This window comes from Ascaphus truei, chromosome 9 (assembly GCF_040206685.1).
Source record: "Ascaphus truei isolate aAscTru1 chromosome 9, aAscTru1.hap1, whole genome shotgun sequence".
Taxonomy (NCBI): Eukaryota; Metazoa; Chordata; class Amphibia; order Anura; family Ascaphidae; genus Ascaphus; species Ascaphus truei.
The window spans coordinates 60,136,557-60,159,556 of NC_134491.1; the positions used below are offsets into that span (position 1 = coordinate 60,136,557).

The window sequence follows — 23,000 nt, forward strand, 5'->3', positions numbered from 1 at the left end:
TCTACATTTTTATTTTGAATCGCACTTTTGGAAAGATTCAATCTCCCTTTTAAAGTAACTTAATTTTTTTTTTTTTTTGTATGATGTGAAAAAAAGTTGGGTGTTGGATCACAGAATTCAAGTATATCGGCTACTTCTGTTTATCTGATTTAATCTATGATGACCTCTTTGCAAACGGAAGACTGATTTGATGACTGACAAATAGTCTTATGCAAGAGGCATCACATGTAATGCCGCGCTTATAGTGACGGCGCGTCGGGCTACGGTCACTGGAAAAATCAAATTGAGATGGCTTCCAGTGATCGCGACCAAACAGTCGCTGCGTCGCGCTTACTATAAGCGCACACGGCGGTAATGCATTTGTTTTGATGCGCAGTCGCCGGCACAAACGCAGCCTTAGGAGTGAGTTTGCTTGATTGTCGGCCCTGCGGACACCCTGGTTACAAAGATACGTCCTTTCCTCTGTTGCTCTACGGCTAAAACTGACTCAGGCCCTCATTCTCTCCCGTCTCAATTACTGTAACCTCCTGCTGTCCGGCCTTCCTGCCTCTCACCTGTCTCCCCTACAATCTATCCTAAACGCTGCTGCCAGAATCGCTCTACTCTTTCCGAAATCTGTCCCGGCGTCTCCACTGCTGAAATCCCTCTCCTGGGTTCCTATTAAATCCCGTATCACACACAATTCTCCTCCTCACTTTTAAGGCTTTTACACTGTTCTGCCCGTCCTTAGGCTGCGTCCATACTAGGACGCACACCTGTCGTCCTAGCGATCTGTGGCCTATGATCCACAGCGACGGGCAGGTGTGCCGAGGGCGTCACATGAGCGGTTCACCCTCTTGCGTGACTCTGCCGCCGTGAGACAAAGACCAAAAAATGTCTCGCGGAAAAAAAAGCCACGCGCTCTATGGACACTTCCATAGACTTTTTAATGTGTTTGGACGCGGCCTTAGATCTCAGCCCTAATTTCTTGCTGTGCACCATCCCGACTCTTGCGTTCTGCTCAAGGATGTCTTCACCCTACCCCTTTTTTGTATCTGAAGCCCGCTCCCTCCATAAACCCTTCTCACTGACTACCCACCTCTGGAATGCCCTTCCCCCTCAATATCCGACTAGCACCCTCTCCCTCCACCTTTTAAGACCCACCTTAAAACACGCCTCTTTCACTAAGCATATGAGTAGCTCCGTGGCTGATACTTTACACCTCATACATAAACCTTGGCCCCTTGCAGACGCACTTACCAGCACACCCTGCTACTGTCTGTCTGTTCTTCCTACCTACCAATTGGATTATAAGCTCTTTGGGGCAGGGACTCCTTTTTCCTAAATGTCACTTATGTCTGAAAGCGCTTCTCCCCTTTTCTGTGTTATTTGAATTATTTGTGCTTTTTATATTGTCATGTGTATTACTGCTGACATGCATGCCCCCTTCTTGGTACCGCTGTATGAGCAGGGCACCAAAAGGCGGGGCCCTACTATACATACGTGTGTGTGTACACACGTGTTTAAAAAAAAAATAATAATAATTTTTTTTTTAATAGAAATATACATTTTTTTTGGACTTTAAGAATTTGTAACTTTTGAAAATGTTGCGTTCTCACATGTAGGCACAGATATACTAGGAGGCGCTAAGCTTTCGCATACCTTAACTCGGGGGGAGGGGGGTGCGCTCAACTCCAGCCTAATGTTTTGTATGGAAGTGCACAAAATATCTCCCTTTTCTCACTGCGTCATCCTGCTTTCACGGTTGCATTTTTCTGCATTAAAGGGGGGGGGGGGGAGTGCCGAGGATTAAATGACACACATGGTGTAGATTCTGCTGCATCTATTCTGTGCTTTGGACAACTGCCACTTATCTCCTTCCAGTGTGACACCCCAGGGTCAAGTTGCCATGAAGACAACGGAACGCCTTATGGCGCAGAGGCATCACATGATACCCGTAGTCGTGGCAGCGTTTCACGTGACGTCATGTAGCATCCCGTTGTCATGGAAACGCGGCGCCATTTGACATCATGAAGCCATGTTGACTGGATTTGCCGGGGGAGACGCCGACGCTGCCGGTCGTAGATTTTTCGGGTAGACCGGAGATACGCGGCCAAAACCCGTAGTCTCCGGGTCAAATGCCGAAGTGGTGGCAACCCTGTTTTTTTACGTGGGGAAACTCGTGTGATTTCAGCCAGACAGACAATCTATTTTCACAATATACACAGAGGGTGAGTTCCTCAAAACAAAGGGAGGTCCCAGAAACTCCAAAAAATGGGGTCACTCGCAGAAATGTGGGAGAATATAAAAAAACAGTTTTTATTGAATCAACAGTGGACATGGTTTACATATTAAACTCTAAAACAAACCACAAAACATACCCAGCGAGTAATGGCCCCTTACTGCTCATAATAAGGTGTCTGTGCACAGGAACAAAGTCTCCAACAGAGAACCACACGACAAGAGTGGCTGGAACGTCCCCTCCCGGGGTGTAGGTGGCTGTGCCCGGGTAGGAGTGGCACGGAGTGTTGTATGTTAAGCAAATAGCAGCTAATGCTGCACGTCAGGGACCATATAATCTAACTAGGCATACCAGAATCAAACAGAGCAAAACATGGTCACTGACCGCTGATGCAAGGTCTGCACCTTTGTTTTGGGGATCCCACCCTTTCTCTGTATATTCTACTACACTATTCCAGGGGAGCACGTCTGCTCATATTAGGACAGGGAATGCTGGGTATTTGCATCCCCGTCCTCCCTTGTTGTACATTCCCGTCTTTGTTTCATTTTTCTCTACTGAGGAATATCTTCCCCCCCCCCCCCCCCCAGGAGGATCTTTGGGGGGCTGGCGCACGATGCCTTGCTGGCTAAGTGGGCACTTGCCTCTCCCAGAACAGGAGAGGGGTCTTTTTTAGCTGCTCTGTAATTAGAGACCTGGCTGATGCTTTCTAGGTCTGGACAAGGCCAGAAATGGTGAAATTACAAGTTGGAAGTAATGCGGTCACCTCTTCACTCTCTCAAATTAGATCACATACCGAAGCTGGGATTCTGTAAGCGCCGGTGTGTATTCGGAGGGGGTGAGAGGTAGGTGTCCCTGGTGTCAGTATTAGGAGGGGTGAGGTAGGTGTCCCTGGTGTATTAGGAGGGATGAGAGGTAGTTGTCCCTGCTGTGTATTAGGAGGGATGAGAGGTAGTTGTCCCTGCTGTGTATTAGGAGGGGTGAGGGGTAGGTGTCCCTGCTGTGTATTAGGAGGGGTGAGGGGTAGTTGTCCCTGCTGTGTATTAGGAGGGATGAGAGGTAGTTGTCCCTGCTGTGTATTAGGAGGGGTGAGGGGTAGGTGTCCCTGCTGTGTATTAGGAGGGGGTGAGAATCTACGTTTTTAGTTTTGGAAATTCCACAGCTTCCCTGTTTTTTGGGGGATATTTGGGGATTTCTCTGGGCTCCCCCCTCCCTGCCTGCTGCACACAGCGTGCTGAGGAAGCAGATTCTGCTGTCAGACTGGAAGCGAAAGAGACGGAGCTGAGAGCTGAACATGAGATCCCCTCCCAGGAGATCCCGGGCGATCAACTGCATTTACAACAGGAGGAAAAAAGGTGTGTGTGTGTGTGTGTGTGTGTGTGTGTGTGTGTGTGTGTCTCCTTCCACATATAGAGGTATACATATAGAATAGATTGTAAGCTCTCTGGAGCAGGGACCTCATTACTTTCTGTATCTGTTTGCACTTGCCTGACCTTACTTGTATGTTATTCAGTTTATGTAATTGCTGCCACTCTGTACCCCTATTGTACCACACTGCGGCATATGTTGGCACTTTACTAAAAGAATAATAGTGTGTACACACATCTGCGGCTTCCATATACTGTATGTGTGCTGCTGCTTGCAGAGTTGGGGAGCGTGTGCGTGTGCGTGTGTGTGTTTGTGTCTGTGTGTGTGTGTGCACATGTAAGCAGGTCTACACTTCTATACATAGGCTGCTCCTTACACAGAGTTGGGAGGGGGCTACTCTGTTTCTGGGTGTTGCCTCTTCTCGCCCTGCCTCGGGGGAAACACCCACAACCCCCGCGTTTTGGCACAAATCCCGGCACAGGTGAGGTCCCTCCCACCCGCTCCTCTCATCAGACTTTGTGTGAGTAAGCTCTGCTCTTTACCAAATACCTTTTGCCCCAAGAGCTTGCGATCGCAACAGTTTGCTCACACGGATTGTCCCTTGAGCAGCCAGCTTGTGTTGGATGAGGGAGAGATTTGACTCATTCATAAAAATAGATGTGGTGCATTATGTATATAATTATACTGAGGGTTGGTGAAGCCAGAGAGATTATTGGTAGCATAGCATAGCGCAGGGGTGGGCAACTCCAGTCCTCAAGGGCTACCAACAAGTCAAGGTATTTGGGATATCCCTGCTTCAGCACAGGTGGCTGTCATTCTGTCACTGAGCCACCTGTGCTGAAGCAGGGATATCCTGAGACCCTGACCTGTTGGTGGTACTTGAGGACTGCAGTTGGCCACCCCTGGATCACGGTAAAAGTTGAAAATGGACACATTTCCATGGGGTTCAACCTTTTTTGTTTATTTCTAATAGGGTGAGATACTCCTTTTACTTTGTGGATGCTGAGGATGCAAAAAAAGACATATATTTACCAAATAGATCCCAAAAGTAAGGGGGGGGGACAAAATCCACTCTGGTCCCAGTAAATCAGATTTTTTCCCCTGCATCAGTGATCATCTTGGTTTTTAAATCTGTGCATCTTTCCAGCCAGAAGTGTAACCCTTTCTTAAATGTGGCCACTATCTGCCCTCCCAGTCCCCATGGCTAGTAAATCCCACATTTGCTGTTGCTATGTAGAACATCTTCCAGCATCGTTTAAAAAAATTATTGGACCGGTATTTTTATTTTTGTATTTCTTTTAGGATGTCTTGGTGGTTTATTTTTATTTTTTTTATTTTCCAAAAATAAACAACTACTTGCTTCCTACCTAGAGGCTTTCAGTAGAAGGTTACACACCTTTTTAGTGATGTTTTATTAACTCATTCTGGAGGCGCCTTTCTGATTACTTGTGGTTGCACTAAATTTCCTCTTGTATTGGTTTGTCTGCTTAGATTGCAAGCTCTGCTGGGCAGGGACTCCCTCCCGCATCTTGATGTGCAGTTCTCACCTTAGTATTGACCTTGTTTTTGCGTTGTTCTTTTAATGGCCATTATTCTGTACCCTGTAATAGGGCCGGATCGGCGCTATCGCACAGCAAGCGCTGCTGATTTCAGTGGGGCTCTCCGTGCGATTGCCCCATATTTTTGCTTTCGTGGTTTATAGAATAAGGGCCAATGTGTCATTTTGTACAGTGCCGCGTACATGTTCAGAGCGATGTGCGGTTTTTATTTATATAGCACCAACAACGTACGCAGTGCTTTACAAAATAGAATGATGGAAATATTCACAAAATACTGTAGCTCCCAGACCCACTAAAGGGTGCTAAGAATCCCTTTACTCCCTTAAATCTGTCTCAGCGTCTCCCCTGCTGAAATCCCTCTCCTGGGTTCCTACCAAATCCCTTATCACACACTCTATTCTCCTCCTCACTTTTAAAGCTTTACACTCTCCTGCTCCTGCTTATATATCAGCCCTAATTTCTCACTATACACCATCCCGACTCTTGCGTTCTGCTCAAGGATGTCTTCTTTCTACCCCCTTTGTATTTAAAGCCCTCTCCCGCCTTAAACCTTTCTCACTCACTGCCCCACACATCTGGAATGCCCTTCCCCTCAATACCGACTCTCTTTCTCTCTCTTTCTCTCTCTTTCTCTCTCTTTCTCTCTTTCCCTCTCTTCTTTCCCTCTCTTCTTTCCCTCTCTCTTCTGTCTCTCTCTTCTGTCTCTCTCTGTCTCTCTCTGTCTCTCTCTGTCTCTCTCTGTCTCTCTCTGTCTCTCTCTGTCTCTCTCTCTCTCTCTCCACACCTGCTTAACGAAGCATACGGGTAGCTCCGTTACTGATACTAGACCCTTCATACATCGACTGTGACCCCTTGCAGACGCACTTACTAGCACACCTTCCTACTCTCTCTGTACGTTCTTCCTACCTACCACTTAGATTGTAAGCTCTTCGGGGCAGGGACTCCTTTCCCTAATGTTTCTTTTGTCTGAAGCACTTATTCCCATTATGTGTTATATTGTTATGTCACGTGTATTACTGCTGTGACGCGCTATATAAATAAAGACCTCCATCCACATGCTGAAGCTTAGCACCTGCTCGTGGATCTGGGCATAGGTGCATCAAAGCAGAATTATAGGAAAGGGGCGTGAGGGTGCATATACACGAATAATTATTATACGACTTTCCAGTTATTCCTTCAGTGCTCAAGGGGTTAAAGTCTGTGTAACCTGCCTTCTGGGGCACGGGCGAGTTGCCCAGGGACCTGTGGGCTGTCAGCAATCCAGCCTTTGTGGGCCCGGTGCCGTTGAACAAAGCAGTATTGAACACCTCTCCGCAGCACTGAAATCTGAGTGGGTCAGTACATTCCTGACATTGCTGCGGCCGCGGGAACACTCAGACTTGCTGCTGCTGCTGTGGATATGTTGGCAAGAGTTGACAGCGGCAGCCATCTTTAAAACGCTCTGCAAAAAAATGTGTTTGGTATCTCTGGAGAGTTTCCCCCTCCTTCAGTGCTGGTCAGAGTCCTGACACAGTGGTTCGGAGTATGTCATTTCTATTGTATTATACCAGGGAATAGATTACAAACAAGGACATGTAGAAAAGTAGCCACCCTGTTAACTTTTTTTTTTTTGGTTTTAAGGTTTAATTTTCATTTTAAAACGGTTAAAATACCTTTGCAAATGAAGAGCCAAAAATCATGTGTCCAGTAACAAATATGACCGAATATCCGATACCCGTCACTTTTTATTATTATTCTCTGTACTCGGACTCCAGGCATTTGGCTGTTTTTTGGGGGGTTTTTTTTAATTTTTTTTTTGGTGTCTGGAAATTCACAAGAATTTTATTCATCGGGGCCTCGAAATGTGAGCGATTTTGTGTCTTATTATTTATTATTCTCATCATCCTTGTAGTGATGCAGGCAGTTCTTGCAGTGAAGGGGTTAATTTGTCTGTGTGGGGATGGCATTAAAAGCCGGCGACTGTCAACATTTAAGTGCCCCTCCTCTCCCCCTTTACTTTGCATGCTGAAATTGCGCCCCTCCTTTCACCCCTCTACTCCCCCCCCCCCACCCCTCCTTCTTGCGCTCCTCTTCTCTATACCCCCTCTTTCTTGCGCTCCTTCTTGCGCACCTCCTCTCTCCCTCCCCCACCTCCTTCTTGCACACCACCTCTCTCCCTCCCCCACCTCCTCCTCTCTCCCTCCCCCACCTCCTCCTCTCCCTCCCCCCTCCTTCTTGCGCTCCTCCCTCCCCCACCTCCTTGCGCACCTCCTCTCTCTCTCCCTCCACCCTCCTCCTCTCTCCCTCCACCCTCCTCCTCTCTCCCCCACCTCCTCCTCTCTCCCTCCCCAACCTCCTCCTCGTGCTCCGCTCCTCACCGCTCTCTCGTGTGTTCCAGAGATCCGAGCCCAGCTGACAGAGCAGCTGAAATGCCTGGATCAGCAGTGTGACCTGCGCACCCAGCTCCTCCAGGACCTGCAGGATTTCTTCCGCAAGAAAGCGGAGATCGAGATGGATTATTCCCGAAACCTGGAGAAACTCACAGAGCGGTTCCTCTCCAAGACCCGCGGGGCCAAAGACCAGCAGTTCAAGTGAGCGACTGACCCATGGGGCTTTGGGTTCTGCGCAGTGATGTACCGTGGACTGCTTTCATTTATTGCAAATCGCCATATCGCACATGGCTTACAAAATGATTAAACCTGTTGAGGCACCAAACTGCACCTCGGTGCATGCAAACTGCTGTAGTTATACCACAGTCCCCACACTGGCTCAGGAAACCACTATACCAGGGGTTGCCAACTCCAGTCCTCAAGGGCCACCATCCGGTCAGGTTTTCAGGATATCCCTGCTTCAGCACAGGTGGCTGTCTTTGGAGACACCTGTGCTGAAGCAGTAATATCCTGAAAACCGGACATGTTGGTAGCCCTTGAGGACTGGAGTTGGCCACTCTGCACTATACTGTGCCAATAAAGATTTGGGGGGGAGGAGGGCGAACCCCTTGGAGACACCTCGCTTATCCCTAGGGGTTTGCTAGATGCCATCAGACAAAGGGGAGCAGCCAGAGGAAATCAAACCCCTCCCAAATCTTAGCATGTTTACATAACGTTAACAAATGATTATTCTTATAGGAGTCAGCACTTTGTAAAACAAGGTGGCAGTCGCCCAGACGTGACCCCTTAAACATGTCACTGCTGTTGGTTCATTTGGGTCCTAGGAGGGACTGCCCCTTTAACTGCAGTCTGGCTGTATACACCAGGATGGGGCTGGGTGTATACGGCTGTGCCACTATCTGGCAGACAGCTCTTCCTGGGGATTGTCGTAAACAGCAGATGTTTTGTACAGAGGCCGATGGAATTCCTAAAATTCCTATTGCAGCTCAGGGAAGAGGGAGAGGGTAGTGACCGGCTGCACGGAGGGCCCATGTGTGCTAGTGGGAGAGGTGGTGGGGTTGTCAAGGAGAGGTAGGTAGCAGGCTACTGGTGCGGGGGAGAGGTAGGTAGCAGGGTGCGGGGGAGAGGTAGGTAACAGGCTACTGGTGCGGGGAGAGGTAGGTAGCAGGTTACTGTTGTGGGGAAGAGGTAGCAGGTTGCTGGTGGGGGGGGGAGAGGTAGGTTACTGGTGCGGGGAGAGGTAGGTAGCGGGTTGCTGGTGAGGGGGAGAGGTAGGTAGCAGGTTACTGGTGCGGCGGAGAGGTAGGTAGCGGGTTGCTGGAGCGGCGGAGAGGTAGGTTGCTGGTGAGGGGGGGAGGTAGGTAGCGGGTTGCAGGTGCGGGGGGAGAGGTAGGTAGCGGGTTGCTGGTGCGGGGGGAGAGGTAGGTAGGGGTTGCTGATGCGGAGGGAGAGGTAGGTAGCGGGTTGCTGATGCGGAGGGAGAGGTAGGTAGCGGGTTGCTGATGCGGAGGGAGAGGTAGGTAGCGGGTTTCTGATGCGGGGGGAAAGGTAGGTGGCAGGTTACTGGTGCGGGGGGGAGATTGAATAAAGACATGCGTCCAAGTTCAACTTATGCTTACATTTAAACTACAGATATGTTATCCTATATCCGTACTCACAGTATATTGATCCAGATGAAGGCAAACAACCCCAGTGACATATCATCCAATGATATCTCACAGCGGGGGATATAAATTTCTTCCTGACTCCAAGAATTGGCAATCAGATGATGACTCCCTGGATCAACCTCCTTCCCATGTTTACTTATTGGGTATATCACCAGCGGCAGATTTTGAAATCCGCCGCCCCTAGGCACTTGCATATGCCGGCTGCCTCCTTTCTGCCACCCTCCTCCTTTCAATTCACGTCATCAGTGGTGTCTCATCGCCACGGTAACACGTCATTTGACGCCACGCCATTTGACGCCACGTTGCCCTGGCAACGAGATGCCGTGTAATGCCACGTCGGTTGCTTCATTTGACGCTGCAAATCGTACGGTGCTGGAGGGCTGCAGCAAGGAAATCGCCCGGCATATGTGGCTACCTGATAGGCCTGAGAGCGCAGCAAATGTATATGGAGGTATTTTGCTGCCGTAGGCCTGGGCCTAACGGGGAATCTGCCACTATATATCCCTGTATACCTTTTAATTTCTAAAAAGATATATAAATATTTTAAGTTCTCCATTGTATCTACCACCCCAGTCTCCATGGGTAATGAATTCCACACTGTAACTGCCCTTACTGTGAAGAACCCTTTCCTTTGTTGCTGGTGAAATCTCCTTTCCTCTAACCTTAAGGGATGGCCCCGAGTCCTTTGTACTGCCCTCGGGATGAATAGTTCTTTGAAAGCTCCCTGTATTGTCCCCGAATATATTTGTATTTAGTTATCATATCCCCTCTTAGACGCCTCTTTTCTAAAGTAAACAAATCTAAATTGACTACCCTCGCCTCATCAATCAGATTGTCCATCCCCTTTATTAATTTGCTGGCGGGGGAGCGGTAGGTAGGAGGTTGACTGGTGTGGGGGAGAGATGGGATGGGTGTCCGGGAGAGGGTGTGAGGGGCAGAATGTGAAGTGATGGGTGCTTGAAAGTTGGCCAGAGCAAGAGGGGACAGGACTGTGCCCAGGGGAAGTGGTTTGTGAGGGAGGGGGCAAAATGTGATGTTGCAGAAATGACCGGAGGGGACAGGTGAGGGGGACAGTATCCAGATGGGGGAGAATGCATTTATTCCCCCGCCCTATTTTACATTCTTGTGCGTCTCCAAGGCATTTTCACATTCCTGTATCCGACGCCGACGCTGTGTCCTGTTCCATGTATCATTCAGCAATCTAATAGAATTGGAAAGTGGTCTCCGATTTCAAAGACTTTCTTTTTACATCAGCCTTCAGAAAGTGCCACATATCGTTTTTAAAAAGAAAAGTCAACGGCTTTTGCTAAACCGATTATCCCACCAACAAAACCTCCCGTACCCCCTCCACCCCCTCCCCCACCCCACCCAACAAAAGTCTCCAATGTCGAGACTCTCAAACCATTATTGAACGAAACCTTCCTAAATTGTTGGTTGAAGTTGAGGCTTCCTCTGGAATTAGTCATAAACGGAGGGTTTCTTTTTTTAAAAAGCGGAACTGCATGTTTCAGCTGCAAGTGCGAGATCTCCAATGGATGAGACTTTTAGATGCATGTAATAAAATACTGTAATTCTATATAACATAATTACAAGTAGAATTCTTTGCACGCAGGAACTGCGCAATGGTGCCACTGCGATCTGAAAGGCAGGGACTGGTGGGAGTTCGTGGTGCAGAGTTTTGGAGGGAGGGGGGGGGGGGATTAAGACTGATGGTGTTGAGGAGCTCTTGCCCAAAGAGTTGACAATCTGAGCTGATGTTCGTTGGGCAAACATACAGAAGCTTTCACTGCACAGCCTAATCTGCATCCTACAAATGACCTTTTTTAAATCCATTCCCTCAGCAGCCGAGATAAAGCCCGGACAGTTTAATTCACTCTCTACACCCAGGGAGTGGGGGAGGGATGTACCAGCCCTTTTTAATAGCAGGGAGAGACTTAATCCCCTGGAGACCTCAGGGTGAACTTGGGCTATGGGAACCAGAGCTGAAATCACAAAGGATCTAATAGCCCATCCCAGGTAACAGGGCAGGAGTTGTACGTTGGCTCGGTGAGTGGAAACTGCCTCTTGTGGACATTTCGGGATCTTCTAAATTGATCGTGTCAAATAGAAATGACCTGTTCTGGAATACGTGTCTACGTAGGGTATATTCCCTGTAATATGCATGTGGAACCTACTCGCTCACGGGACTCCTATATGTTTTATAGGGGTTTTCCCCCCATTTTTTGTTTTTTGTCAAACTACTGCTTCGGATGAAAGGATTCCACTCATATGGGATTGCTACAAGTTATTCGGGTCTGTGGAAACTACCTCCTTGTGTGATAAGGCCTCGCCCAGTTAAATCGTAAAGAAACCTGTGAGTTTCTGACCTCGTACCCTGTAAACATACTACCCATTCACTTTCATTTTGCACCTGATTCCTGTATGGTCGGTGTCATATTTTCAAATTGCTGCCAGTAGGGTAAGCGGATGCCTCACACATGGGATACTATAGCCAGTGGAAGAATATTGCCTCCTATGTGATATGAGGATGTCTCACTCGTAGGATGACAAAGGGGGGGAAATACCCAGGTTATTGGGACTTTCAGGGACCCTGTAAGTAGGAACCATCCTATTGCATAAGAGAGTTGTAATTGTTTGGGTTAGGAGTACCTATTTAATGCATCTCTGGGTGGAACATTCTGAAATATATGGGGGGGGAGGGAGGGAAGGAGAGACAGGCCAGTTGTAGCCAATCTGAGTGCTCAGATTCTGAAAGCACTGTGCAATTGCTTAACAGAACCTTCTGATTGGTTGATCTCCGCTCCCCTGCAGGAAGGATCAGAATGTGCTGTCTCCGGTGAACTGCTGGAACCTGCTCCTCTCCCAGGTAAAGAGAGAGAGCCGAAACCACGCCACACTGAGCGACATCTACCTGAACAACATCATCCCACGATTCGGACAGGTCAGCGAGGACTCCGGGAGGCTTTTCAAGAAGGTGAGAACACACCCACACACACCCACACACACTGGCTAATGCATGGCTTCTCACTCCCACTCAAGGTTCTTCTTTAACCAGCAAGAATGATTCATTGTCTGGTCACCCTTCATCCTCCACTAAAGGTTATTTTGCAAACACAGCCCAATGCACATCCAATATGACACATTCATTTGTGTGTTCTATAGATGTGTGTGCAACCGAGAATTCATAACGTATTGCCTCCTGTCACACCCACCCCCTCCATCCTTCACTTTAGGTTCTTTATCTGGCTTGAGAACTCTTGACATCTTGTCTTCTGTCAGCCCTCTCCCCCACCCAAGGTTCTGACACTCCCCATACAATATGAGTTTTTCTTGCTACCTGCATTTCCTACTAATTTTTGGCCAGAAGTAATTCTTAACCTAGAATTTGATAGATTAGAACAACGTGGCCCACCTAGTCTGCCCATTAATGTCGTGTCTTATATCTCCCGCTCCCCCCACCTCCCCCCCCCCATTTTACTCTTGTTTCTTGACCTGACACGGATGGTCCTTATTGTCTCCGGTAACCTGTATTTCCCATTTGGATGTTCTACTTGAACTGGTAAGGAGGATTCCTAATGTCTCGTCATCGGATACCCACATACCCCACTCAAGGTTCTTCAACTAACAAAAAGGATTAATAGTTTCCATAATTTCTACAGTGCTAAACCATAAAACACATTCTGGTGCCAAATCACACCTGGATGGGCTGAAAGTGTCCTACGTAAAAGCACCACTTGGCAAATCTGGACCATATTGTCACCCCCATCCTCCATTCGAAGTTCTTTTTTCCCTTCCATGCGATTTCCTATTTGCTGGTTAGCCTCCATTCAAGGTTGAGTGAGCGCTGGGTTTCTGGAGGAGAAGCTGAGGAGCGACATCTTTTTAATTCATAGCCTCCGCTTTTACCATCAATGACCCTTTTTAGGGAACGCCGTCCTTAAAAAGAACACCGCAGAACTGCTCCTTTCATCCCGAAGTTCTTATTTTTAGTGCAATTAAGAGTGACGAGGTCTTCAAACTGAAGGTGTTAATCTCTGCGCCCAGGTGTTTCCAGTCCAACGATGGAATTCCCACTTCTGAGGCCAGTACTGTAACCTCCAGCTGCCCCTCCCCTCTGGGAGGGAGGGGAGAGATGGTTACATTTGACAGCTCAGCGTGTGGTCTCTTTCCTGCCTTTGTAGTGAGAGGCCTGGAAGGTCCCAGAGGAGCAGACAGTGGGAGGGAAGGCCGGATATTAACAATTAATAGGATTCTAACTGCTGCCCCCTCCTGCGTTAGAAGCCTGTAGAAAAACCAACTGCATGAATTAATAACGCAGGTCCCAGGGGCGGGATGTCTGAGCGCTGCCTGCCCCTGCTGCCTGCCCCTGTGCAGGTACTCGTGGGAAGGGGGGGGGGGTGAGTTGGGAGGCAAGCGTTGGTAATATGTAGGCTGGAACAAATTCTTCAACCGGTTAATCGCTTAAGAAACTGAGCTGTCTGTCTTGGTCCCAAAGAATATCCATCATCCTTTTCCTTCACATCACTACTAAATCATTCGTCGCCCCCCTCCCCCCCTGTTTCGTGTGTGTGTGTGTGTGTGTGTGTGTGTCAGTCACTAGGTGTTGTCTAATTTCCTTCATACTTGCATCTGTTTCATAAAAATCAACGGCCTTTAAAAATTTAATAATAATAAAAAATAAAGCTTTTTGTTGCACAAAAATCCAGAATTAATTAGTAAAGTGAACAGGCTCTCATCCAGTGACCCTGCAGGATCTGAGCAGCGATCCCGCTGAGACTGTGCGCCTGTGTCCCTTATGTGTAACAGCCTGTCCTGTGCCAATCTGGCGTGTCAGATCTCCGCAGGGCAACTCCTGTCCCCTCATCCTGCGCTCTTCACACAACCCCCCCACAAACCCCCCAGCGTTCTGCCTTATGTTCCCGTCTGTCACTTTCCCTGCTCCCGCCAACATCCCTTCCACTTGGAGATTGGTTGCTATTGCCAGCATCTTAACCCACAGTACCTATCTAGATACCTTCACGGAGGGTCTGTGCAGGTCCCTTCTAATCCCTTTGTATATCGTTGAGGACATTTCTTCCCGAAATATATTGATCCCATTCGGGGCCACTGGGGTCAGCGATGTGTTGGGGGCTCAAGCACCAAATTATTTTTCTTTTTTGAGGGTTTACACTCATTTTGTTTCTGCAGAGTAAAGAAATCGGTCTGCAGCTTCAGGAAGACCTCATGAAAGTGTTAAACGAGCTTTACACGGTGAGTGGGGGGCGGAGGTTACCTTAAACAGTGGTAACCCAACTCCAGCAGGGTTGTGCCACACCATAGCTGCAGGAAGCATTATTTTGAAGTTGTGAATTCATCATGCAGCCACTCTTGGGGTGGAACCCCCAGCGCTCCTTTGCTGTCGGATGTATTATAGTGCATTGTGGTGTACACATAGAATAGTTCCAGGCCCTGTCCCATAGACGTTAGACTACAATTCTTTTCATGCTCAGGGAGATGACATGTCTCGGATTTGTAGTGGTTTCACCCTTTTCCAAGGCTGGGACATTGCCATTCCCACTGTACTGCTCTTCCCATTATACCATAATAGACACACAACGTTCTGGATATTGTGTCGCCTACAGCTGTATTTGGTGCTTTACAAGAGACAGTACAGGGAATTATAATACAAGAAGTGCAACAAATAAGATCACACAATAGGAAAGGAAATCCCTGCCCCGGAGAGCGTACAATCTAAGTGGTATGGAGGGAGACTTATAGAGACAGCAGGTGAGGGAATAGGTGCAGTAGATGGCAGGTATTGGTAGGAGTGACTGGGTGTGGGACAGCAGCCATGAGTCTAGGCTAAAGAAAAATGAGTTGAGTTTTAATGTTCGTCTTAAAGGTGGGGAGAGAAGGTGCTTGATGTAAACACTGAGGGAGATCCACTGGCAAGGGGCAGTGAGGGAAAAAGGGTTATGGCGTGAGAGTGGTAGAGGTGAAAGGGGTGGAAAGGAGATCGTTGTCGGTAGAGCACAGGAGACAAGCAGGGGCATAGCGAGAGATCAAAGCTGATATGTGGGGAGGAGCAGATGAGGGGAGAGCCTTGAAGGCAAGGAGGAGAACTTTGTACGTGATCCAAAACTTGATGGGAAGCCAGGAGAAGGATTTTAGGAGGAGATGAGCAGAGAAAGTCTTGGGAGAAATGAAATTATTCTAGCAGCAGAACTTTGGATAGATTGCAAAGGATAAAGTTGAGGGGCAGGAAGGCCTGTTTGCAGCATGTTGCAGTAAACCAGACGGGAGAGTATATGGGCTTATAGTAGCGTGACAGAGGAAAGAGTGGTTCTTGGCAATATTACGGAGGAAGAAGGGGCATGTTTTAGCCATGAATGTGAATGGAGAAGGAAAGGGAAGAGTCAAATGTCACTCCTAGGCAACATGCTTTGGTGACCGGATATAGTGGAACCATTTACAGTGATGGGGAAAAAATGGGATATTGTGCCATGTTTATGGGATGAGGAGCTCTGTTTTTAGCCATATTAAGTTTAAGGCGGGGGAGTGATATCCAGATAGAGCCAGGAGGCAGTCAGACTTGGGACTGGATTGCTGGAGTGAGGGTAGGGTTGGCTAGATATCTGTGTATCATCTGCATATAGATGATACCTTAGGCCAAAAGAGTTGGAGGTCACCAAGTGACAGTGTGTAGAGAGAGGAGAGGTCCCAGAACAGAGACCTGAGTTACACCATCAGATCGATCAACAGAAGACAAACCTGTTGCAACAAAGACCAAAAATGTGCGTTGGGAGAGGTATGATGAAAACCAGCATAGAGCTTTGTTGCGGATACCAAGGGAGTTTAGAATATGAAGAGGGTTGTCGACGCTATCAAAGGCAGCAGAGAGATCGAGTGGGATTAGTAGGGAAAAGGGACAATTTGGCTTCATGTAGATTATAGAGCAGGTCTGAGGAGGGAGTTGGATACAGAGATAAAACGGAGTGGATTAGATTTGTGAGTTGAGCAAGGACACACACAGTGTTTGACCTTGGAGAGAGCAGAGTTAAAACAGGAGAGGAGAAATGTTAGTGTAGAAATTTAGCCGGAGTGTGAGGTTTGTTTCAGAGGAGCGAGCGCGAAGAAAGAGTGTTTATAAATTTAGCCTAGGCCTTGGGTTAACGGGACGTGTGCCAGAACCCGAAACGGAGCATATAGATTGAGAGGAGAAGATAGTTATGAGTTGACAATATTGTCTGTTTCAGAGGGAGACCGGAGATGTTGGTGTTCAGGGTAGATGACAGAGCAGAGTGGTCAATGGAGCGAAGGTCTCGATTGTAGCGAGTAGACCAGGTCGGAGGGGAATGAGTGGTGGGGATTGTGGGAGAGGGGAAAGGGGAAGATAGACAAATCTGAAAGGAAAACTGTATTCAGTAAAGACCAGGTCTAAGTAGTGGCAATATTTTTAGGTGCTGGAATTGGTCCATTGGTGGAGGTCAAAGGAGGAGGTTAAAGAGAAGACGAGATGCCCAGGAGACTGAGGGATCATCAATATGATGGTTCCAGTTCCCCAGTAAAAGGATAGGAGAGAAAAGGAAAGCCAAGATTCAAAGTCAGAGGAGGATGTAGTTTGCAGGTCTGTGAATGGCACGCAGAGAGATCGGATAGAACTGGACAGGATGAGCCCCAAAGGAAGAGAAGAGAACAGATGAAGGCAGAGGGCACAGCCGATTGTGGCAATGGGATGTATCTATATCTCGCTTTCATAAAAATACCACTTGTGAGCAAATTTACATGTCTGCAACCCTCACTTTCCCCATTATCTCTTGGCACACAATGCTTCCATTGCAGCCAGGGATTCTGGGTAATAACATGCAAATGTGCGCAGTGTCACCTTTTGCTTATATAATCAGTCATTGCTCTGTAGTGTAAACCGATTCATCTAGTAGCTTGAGTTAAAGCGGTAGTTACTTTTAGGGCTAAAGTAAACTAATTACAGTGGCATGTTTATCATATTAAATGCACTGTATTATTTTAAAATGCTTGGGCTTATTTTGTGTGTGTGTGTCTATTTACATTTTAGTTGTTCCATTTAATCTAATTGCACTTCCCTTATTGGCCAAAGAGATAAAATAGAAGAACGGTGAACACCAGATAAGATCAGAATTGCTCAAAACCGGAATAAACCTATAATCATGTTTAAATCCTTTGAAGGAGCTATTAACACTGAAGTGTTTTTATTTATTTTTTAAAAGGACATTAACGAGTGCTGGCCTTTGTTGCAGGTGATGAAGACGTATCACATGTACAACGCGGACAGCATCAGTGCGCAGTGCAAGCTGAAGGAGGCGGAGAAGCAGGAGGAGAAGCAGATGAGCCGCTCGGTGAGACAGGAGGAGCGTCAGACCCCCCGGTCCCCCGACACCGCGGCCAGCGTCCGGCTGGAGGAGAAGCACATAAGGCGCAGCTCGGTCAGGAAGATCGAGAAAATGAAGGAGAAGGTGGGAAGCGTGCGCGCGCCCCCTCCCTGTCCCACCACTTCTCTCGCCCCCTCTGCCCCTCTTCTCGCTTCCTCCTCTGTCACATCGTGCTGCCTCCACCTGCCCTCTTTCCAATGGTTTTGCATTCCTCTCCAACCAGTCTACCCTGATCCTCCTGCTCTCTGCCCTGTGTTCTCGCTCCCTTCCTGCCCCTCTCCCCACTCCAGTCCTATAAACTCTGCTGTTCTAACCCAGTCTACCTTTGACCCCTCAGCGGCAGGCCAAATACACGGAGAATAAAGTCAAGGCCATCAAGGCTCGTAATGAGTATGTGCTGGCGCTGGAAGCCACCAACGCGTCTGTCTTCAAATACTACATCCACGACCTGTCCGATCTCATAGATGTAAGCAGCTGTGTGTATCTTTCCCCTTTGATATTGATGCGTTCCATATATATATTATAGATAGTAGCTAAACATACCGCAAGAAGAAGAAATGACCGTCGGTGGATTCAGATTGTACTCAATGGGATTCCAAGAGTGCTTGGAAGACCAAGACGACGACAAAGTAAGGGTGGATGAAATCAGAAAGTGTGTTGGTGCAACGTGGAGAGGGTTGCAACCGCAGGACATGGAAGATCATTGGGGAGGCGTCATCCAGCAGTGGATCGGAAAGGGCTGATATATCTTGGAATCCCGTCACGTACCATCCTTGTCCAACGATGGTCATTTCTTCTTGCAATATGTCATTTTTATTTCATCACCATTGTGATGTCGCAGACTTATTTTAGTTTTGAAATTATTTAAAACACTTTCATTCTTTTTTCGGTCTCTTCGGGTAATACCCAGCATGCATCTCTCCTTACTACTTTGCATTGTCAAAAGCTTATGAATTATTTTCACATATCGGGTCCAAGTTTCAGCAATACCTGAGTACGGGCACAATACACTGGTCACACACTTTTTGAGGCACAGTGGAACATACATACCACATTTTAATCTGGTCTTTAACTGTTACGCCTATATCATCTCTTGCTGTGCATGCAATGTCGTATATAATGTATAACCTCTGTTCATTTAATGTAACCATGTATTTGTCATAACTCTGTGCCCAGGACATACTTGAAAACGAGAGGTAACTCTCAATGTATTACTTCCTGGTAAAACATTTGATAAATTAAATAAATAAAATACATGCATACAGTCTTCTATTCCTGCCCTAGTCGTCCCTGTGTCTAACGCTTGTCCCTGTATCTCCAGTGCTGTGACCTTGGGTATCACTCCAGCCTGCACCGCGCCCTGCGCACCTTCCTCTCCGCAGAGTTTAACCTGCAGCACTCCAAGCAGGAGGGGCTCGAGGCTCTAGAGAGCGCCACCGAAAACCTGGAGGCTTCGGCGGACAAGCAGCGTCTCATGGAGACTTCCAACAGCGTGTTCTGCCCTCCCGTGAAGTTTGAGTTCCAGCCGCACATGGGTGACATGGTATGTGTGTATGTATGTATGTATGTGTGTATGTATGTGTGTTATGTTATATAGTGAATTCCCAATATCTAGATTGTAAGCTTTTTGGGGCAGGGACCTTCTTCCTATTCTCAGTTTGTCTTGACCTATACGTACTCTTTTTTTGTCATACCGTGTTATTGTCCTTCCTCCCACATTGTACTGCGCTGCGGAATAAGTGGGCGCCATACCAATATTACTAATTGCTGTGGGATACTACCTCTTTAGAATTTCTCAATAATACCCCACTAAAGTAACAATTCCCGTTCTTTGAGAAGCATGAGGGAGATTTTATTTCCCGGGTCTGTTTTAATTCTAATGTTATCGGAACATTTGTTTAACCTTTACAGTGCCGGGGGTCTGCGTGCCGCTGAACCTCTGGTACTTCCATGTCATGGGGTCCAAGCCAGACATGGGAGAGCGGGGACGTCAAAGCATTTAATTACAATTAAATACTTGTAAAAACGAGTGCCTTCATTTTAACAAAAAACACACAAAATAAAACGCATGTCACTTCCCTAAATTCACTTTAATTTGTCGTTGTGCAATGCGACCACGTCGCTACGAGCAGAGTCACCGTTCCCAGCAATTTCTGTTTTTTATATTTCCACTTCTGCTTCGTGTGGGAATCTGGATCGTTCTGATTTTATAACGGATCTGTGTTCTGTTATTTATGGATTGGTTTTTCTTAGCTAAATACCCCTTTTTATTTCCTCTCTGGTCTCATGTGCCGAGTGCTCTCACACGAGGCCATTTTTGTGGTGGGGTGTTTTTGCCATTTGGTTTTGAGTATCACCTTTATTCCGAGTCCCAATTTAGTATATATGGAAGTCTGGATCACCCTGACCCTTTCGGACGTTTCTTATTTGGTCTCCCCATTATTTCCCGTCTCCCGCCGCTCTGTTGCATTAAGCTTGGCAGCAGCTGTAAACGGTCCACGCTGTTGGGTGTCTGGGATGGTAACAGAACTCCTGCAGTGGTCTTGTTCTCTCCTTAGGTCTCCCAGCTCTGTGCCCAGCAGCCTGTGCAAGGGGAGCTGGCTCAGCGCTGCCAGCAGCTGCAGTGTCGCCTGTCCACTCTGCAGATAGAGAACGAGGAGGTACGTGACTAGCGGGGGGCTCGGGGGAGGAGCATTCTGCTTTCCTGCTCCCCCTCTCTCTTGGTGTCTCCCCTTTTTCTCTCTCCTCACCCCTTACTCGCTTGTCAGGTTCTCCCCCCCCCCCCCTTTTCTGGCTCTCCTTTTCTCGCTCGTCTGGTTCTTTAACCCCCCCCCATACTCTCCGCGCTCTCCTCAGGTGAAGAAGACCATGGAAGCCACCCTGCAGACCATCCAGGAAATGGTGACTGTGGAGGACTTTGACGTTTCCGACTGCTTCCAGTACAGCAACTCCATGGAGTCCGTCAAATCCACCGTGTCCGAAACCTACATGAGCAAACCGAGCATCGCCAAGCGGCGCGCCAACCAGCAGGAGACCGAGCAGTTCTACTTCACGGTGACAGACCAACGGGGAAATGATCTTCTGAACTCAAGTTGCAGCCCCACTACTGCGTGGGGGGGGGGGAGGAGGGGGAGGGGGGGGGGGGCTCGCAGAGGAATATAAGGGCAGCGTAAGCCGTTTATACTATGGTGGCAAAGTAGCACGCAGGGCAGTGTAATAATATGCCAAATAATCTAATGGCACACAGAGCCGTGCAGAGGGGTGTCATGGCGGCTTGGGCGTGGTGTGTAATACGTGTTTTAATAAAAAATTAAAATGTATAACGGTTGTTGACCCCACTGGGAGCAAAGGGGTTAATGGTGACGAAAAAAGTCATATTTTTTATCTTTTAAAAGAAGGTGAAAGTCAGGTTTTTCATAAAAACAACAAAATCCTGAATTTATAACAAACTAAAAAATAAGTAGCGATCCTGTGTATCCCCGCAGAACCAGCACACTTCCTCCCCTCTGTGTTTTAATGCTCCGTAATGTATAACATGGAGATGAGGTTTTATCAGGACTTCCTGGGCCGGGTTAAAACCCGCTGGGACATCCCTCCCCCTCTTCCACCTCCTCCCCTGTGTGAAATATTAGGACGCTGTATTTTTTTTTTGCTAATTGGATTATTTCATTTCCATTCTGTTGCAGAAGATGAAGGAATTCCTGGAGGGGCGAAACCTGATCACGAAACTCAACGCGAAGCATGAGATGCTGCAGAAGTCTCTGGGAGAGTGTGAGTCCCCCACGGGACGGAGGGAAGGGCTCAAACTGCGGAGGAGTAGAGGAATTTCTCAGGCCTATTTGGTGGGGGGGGGGGGAGAGAGATGTCACCTTGACAGACCGCAGGAGGATTAAAGACCTTTTTAGGAGGTTCCTGGCCTAATTAACCACTGGACAGGGACGGAAAGGGGTTCAGTTAACCCCAAACCCCTAATAGAGCTTCTCCAGTCACAAAGACCTCCCCCCTCCCCAATAATAGGTCAGTTTATTAGGATATCCCAGCTTCAGCAGAGGTGACTCAGCTTTGACTGAGCCTCTGACTGAGCCACCTGTGCTGAAGCTGGGATATCCTAAAAAACTGACCCGTTGGGGCGGTCTTGAGGACTGGAGCAGAGAACCGCTGCTCTAATACATAGCTGGTCCCTCTGGCATTAAATGGGTTCCTATTATTTGGCTTTGACAAGTCCCTGATGTTTACACAAAGCTATTTGAGGATTGTCGGAGCCCACCCCCACTCACCCCAGCTAACACTGCACTCACCCCCACTCACCCCAGCTAACACTGCACTCACCCCCACTCACCCCAGCTAACACTGCACTCACCCCCACTCACCCCAGCTAACACTGAAAAAAGAGAATAGGTGCAAAACAGCGCTAGAATTATAAATATAAATGTTCAGGCAGCCAGGTGAAAGACTGGTAGTACAACCAGTCAGGGGAACAAATGAAAAAAAGAGGTTTAACCGGCGCCAAAAAAAGGGTAAATACCAGTCCTGTTATGACAGTCCAAATACAGTCCTTGGAATGATGAATGGTGATGATTCTCACCTCAGCAATGCATATATGAAAAAGAGAGAAAGAAAGAGAATAATGGTGCAGTAAATCAACACAGGAGGGGGAAGGAAGGGGGGGGGGGGGAAACACAGATATTAGCAACAAAAACAACAAACAGAGCATACAAACATGAAACACAAGCACGGCCTAAAAAATAATACAAAGCTTATTTATTAGCGTGGACATGTGTATTAACCGCATCCGGAGGGGCAAAATTGCAACCCTACTTACGAAATGCTGGAAAGGTACAGGCAGATCTGCTGTAAGCAGCTGGGCTTTCAGGATGGCGACCGGAGCACTTGTGCTGGCGTCTACACGTGACTGGGGAATCAGGCGGATGTCTCCGATGCCGAGGCCTCTGGGCGGACGTGACGTCACCCCCGTTGTGTACTCTCCACCGGCTCACAGGACTCCAGTCCTCCAGTCCTCCTTAACAGCCGCAATGTCGCCGTACCTCGGTTAAAACACTTGTAGGAGACTGCAGAATTTCTCCTTTGAAACTGCAGACTGTACCACAGTAAAAACACTCTAAAACTTGGAACTTCCCGACGCGTTTCGTACGCATGCGCGTACTTCTTCAAGGGACTGAGCCACCTGTGCTGAAGCTGGGATATCCTAAAAAACTGACCCGTTGGGGCGGTCTTGAGGACTGGAGCAGAGAACCGCTGCTCTAATACATAGCTGGTCCCTCTGGCATTAAATGGGTTCCTATTATTTGGCTTTGACAAGTCCCTGATGTTTACACAAAGCTATTTGAGGATTGTCGGAGCCCACCCCCACTCACCCCAGCTAACACTGCACTCACCCCCACTCACCCCAGCTAACACTGCACTCACCCCCA

The 23,000-nt window shown here is 47.9% G+C and overlaps 1 protein-coding gene across 2 annotated transcripts in view; it reads left to right on the forward strand.

Annotated features, from left to right (window-relative positions):
- SRGAP2 (SLIT-ROBO Rho GTPase activating protein 2) overlaps nucleotides 1–23,000 on the forward strand; it is a 58,126-nt gene that overhangs the window by 19,565 nt on the left and 15,561 nt on the right. Inside the window, exons 1-10 of one of the 2 annotated variants that reach the window (XM_075615156.1) lie at nucleotides 3,424–3,573; nucleotides 7,523–7,715; nucleotides 11,993–12,155; nucleotides 14,369–14,431; nucleotides 17,437–17,652; nucleotides 17,906–18,034; nucleotides 18,890–19,111; nucleotides 20,127–20,228; nucleotides 20,425–20,622; nucleotides 21,255–21,339. In XM_075615156.1, coding sequence (XP_075471271.1) covers nucleotides 3,513–3,573; nucleotides 7,523–7,715; nucleotides 11,993–12,155; nucleotides 14,369–14,431; nucleotides 17,437–17,652; nucleotides 17,906–18,034; nucleotides 18,890–19,111; nucleotides 20,127–20,228; nucleotides 20,425–20,622; nucleotides 21,255–21,339 — 1,432 coding nt within the window. In that variant the 5' untranslated portion in view covers nucleotides 3,424–3,512. Of the gene's footprint in view, nucleotides 1–3,423; nucleotides 3,574–7,522; nucleotides 7,716–11,992; nucleotides 12,156–14,368; nucleotides 14,432–17,436; nucleotides 17,653–17,905; nucleotides 18,035–18,889; nucleotides 19,112–20,126; nucleotides 20,229–20,424; nucleotides 20,623–21,254; nucleotides 21,340–23,000 lie in introns of those variants that run through there. The other variant, XM_075615155.1, reaches the window with a different exon arrangement.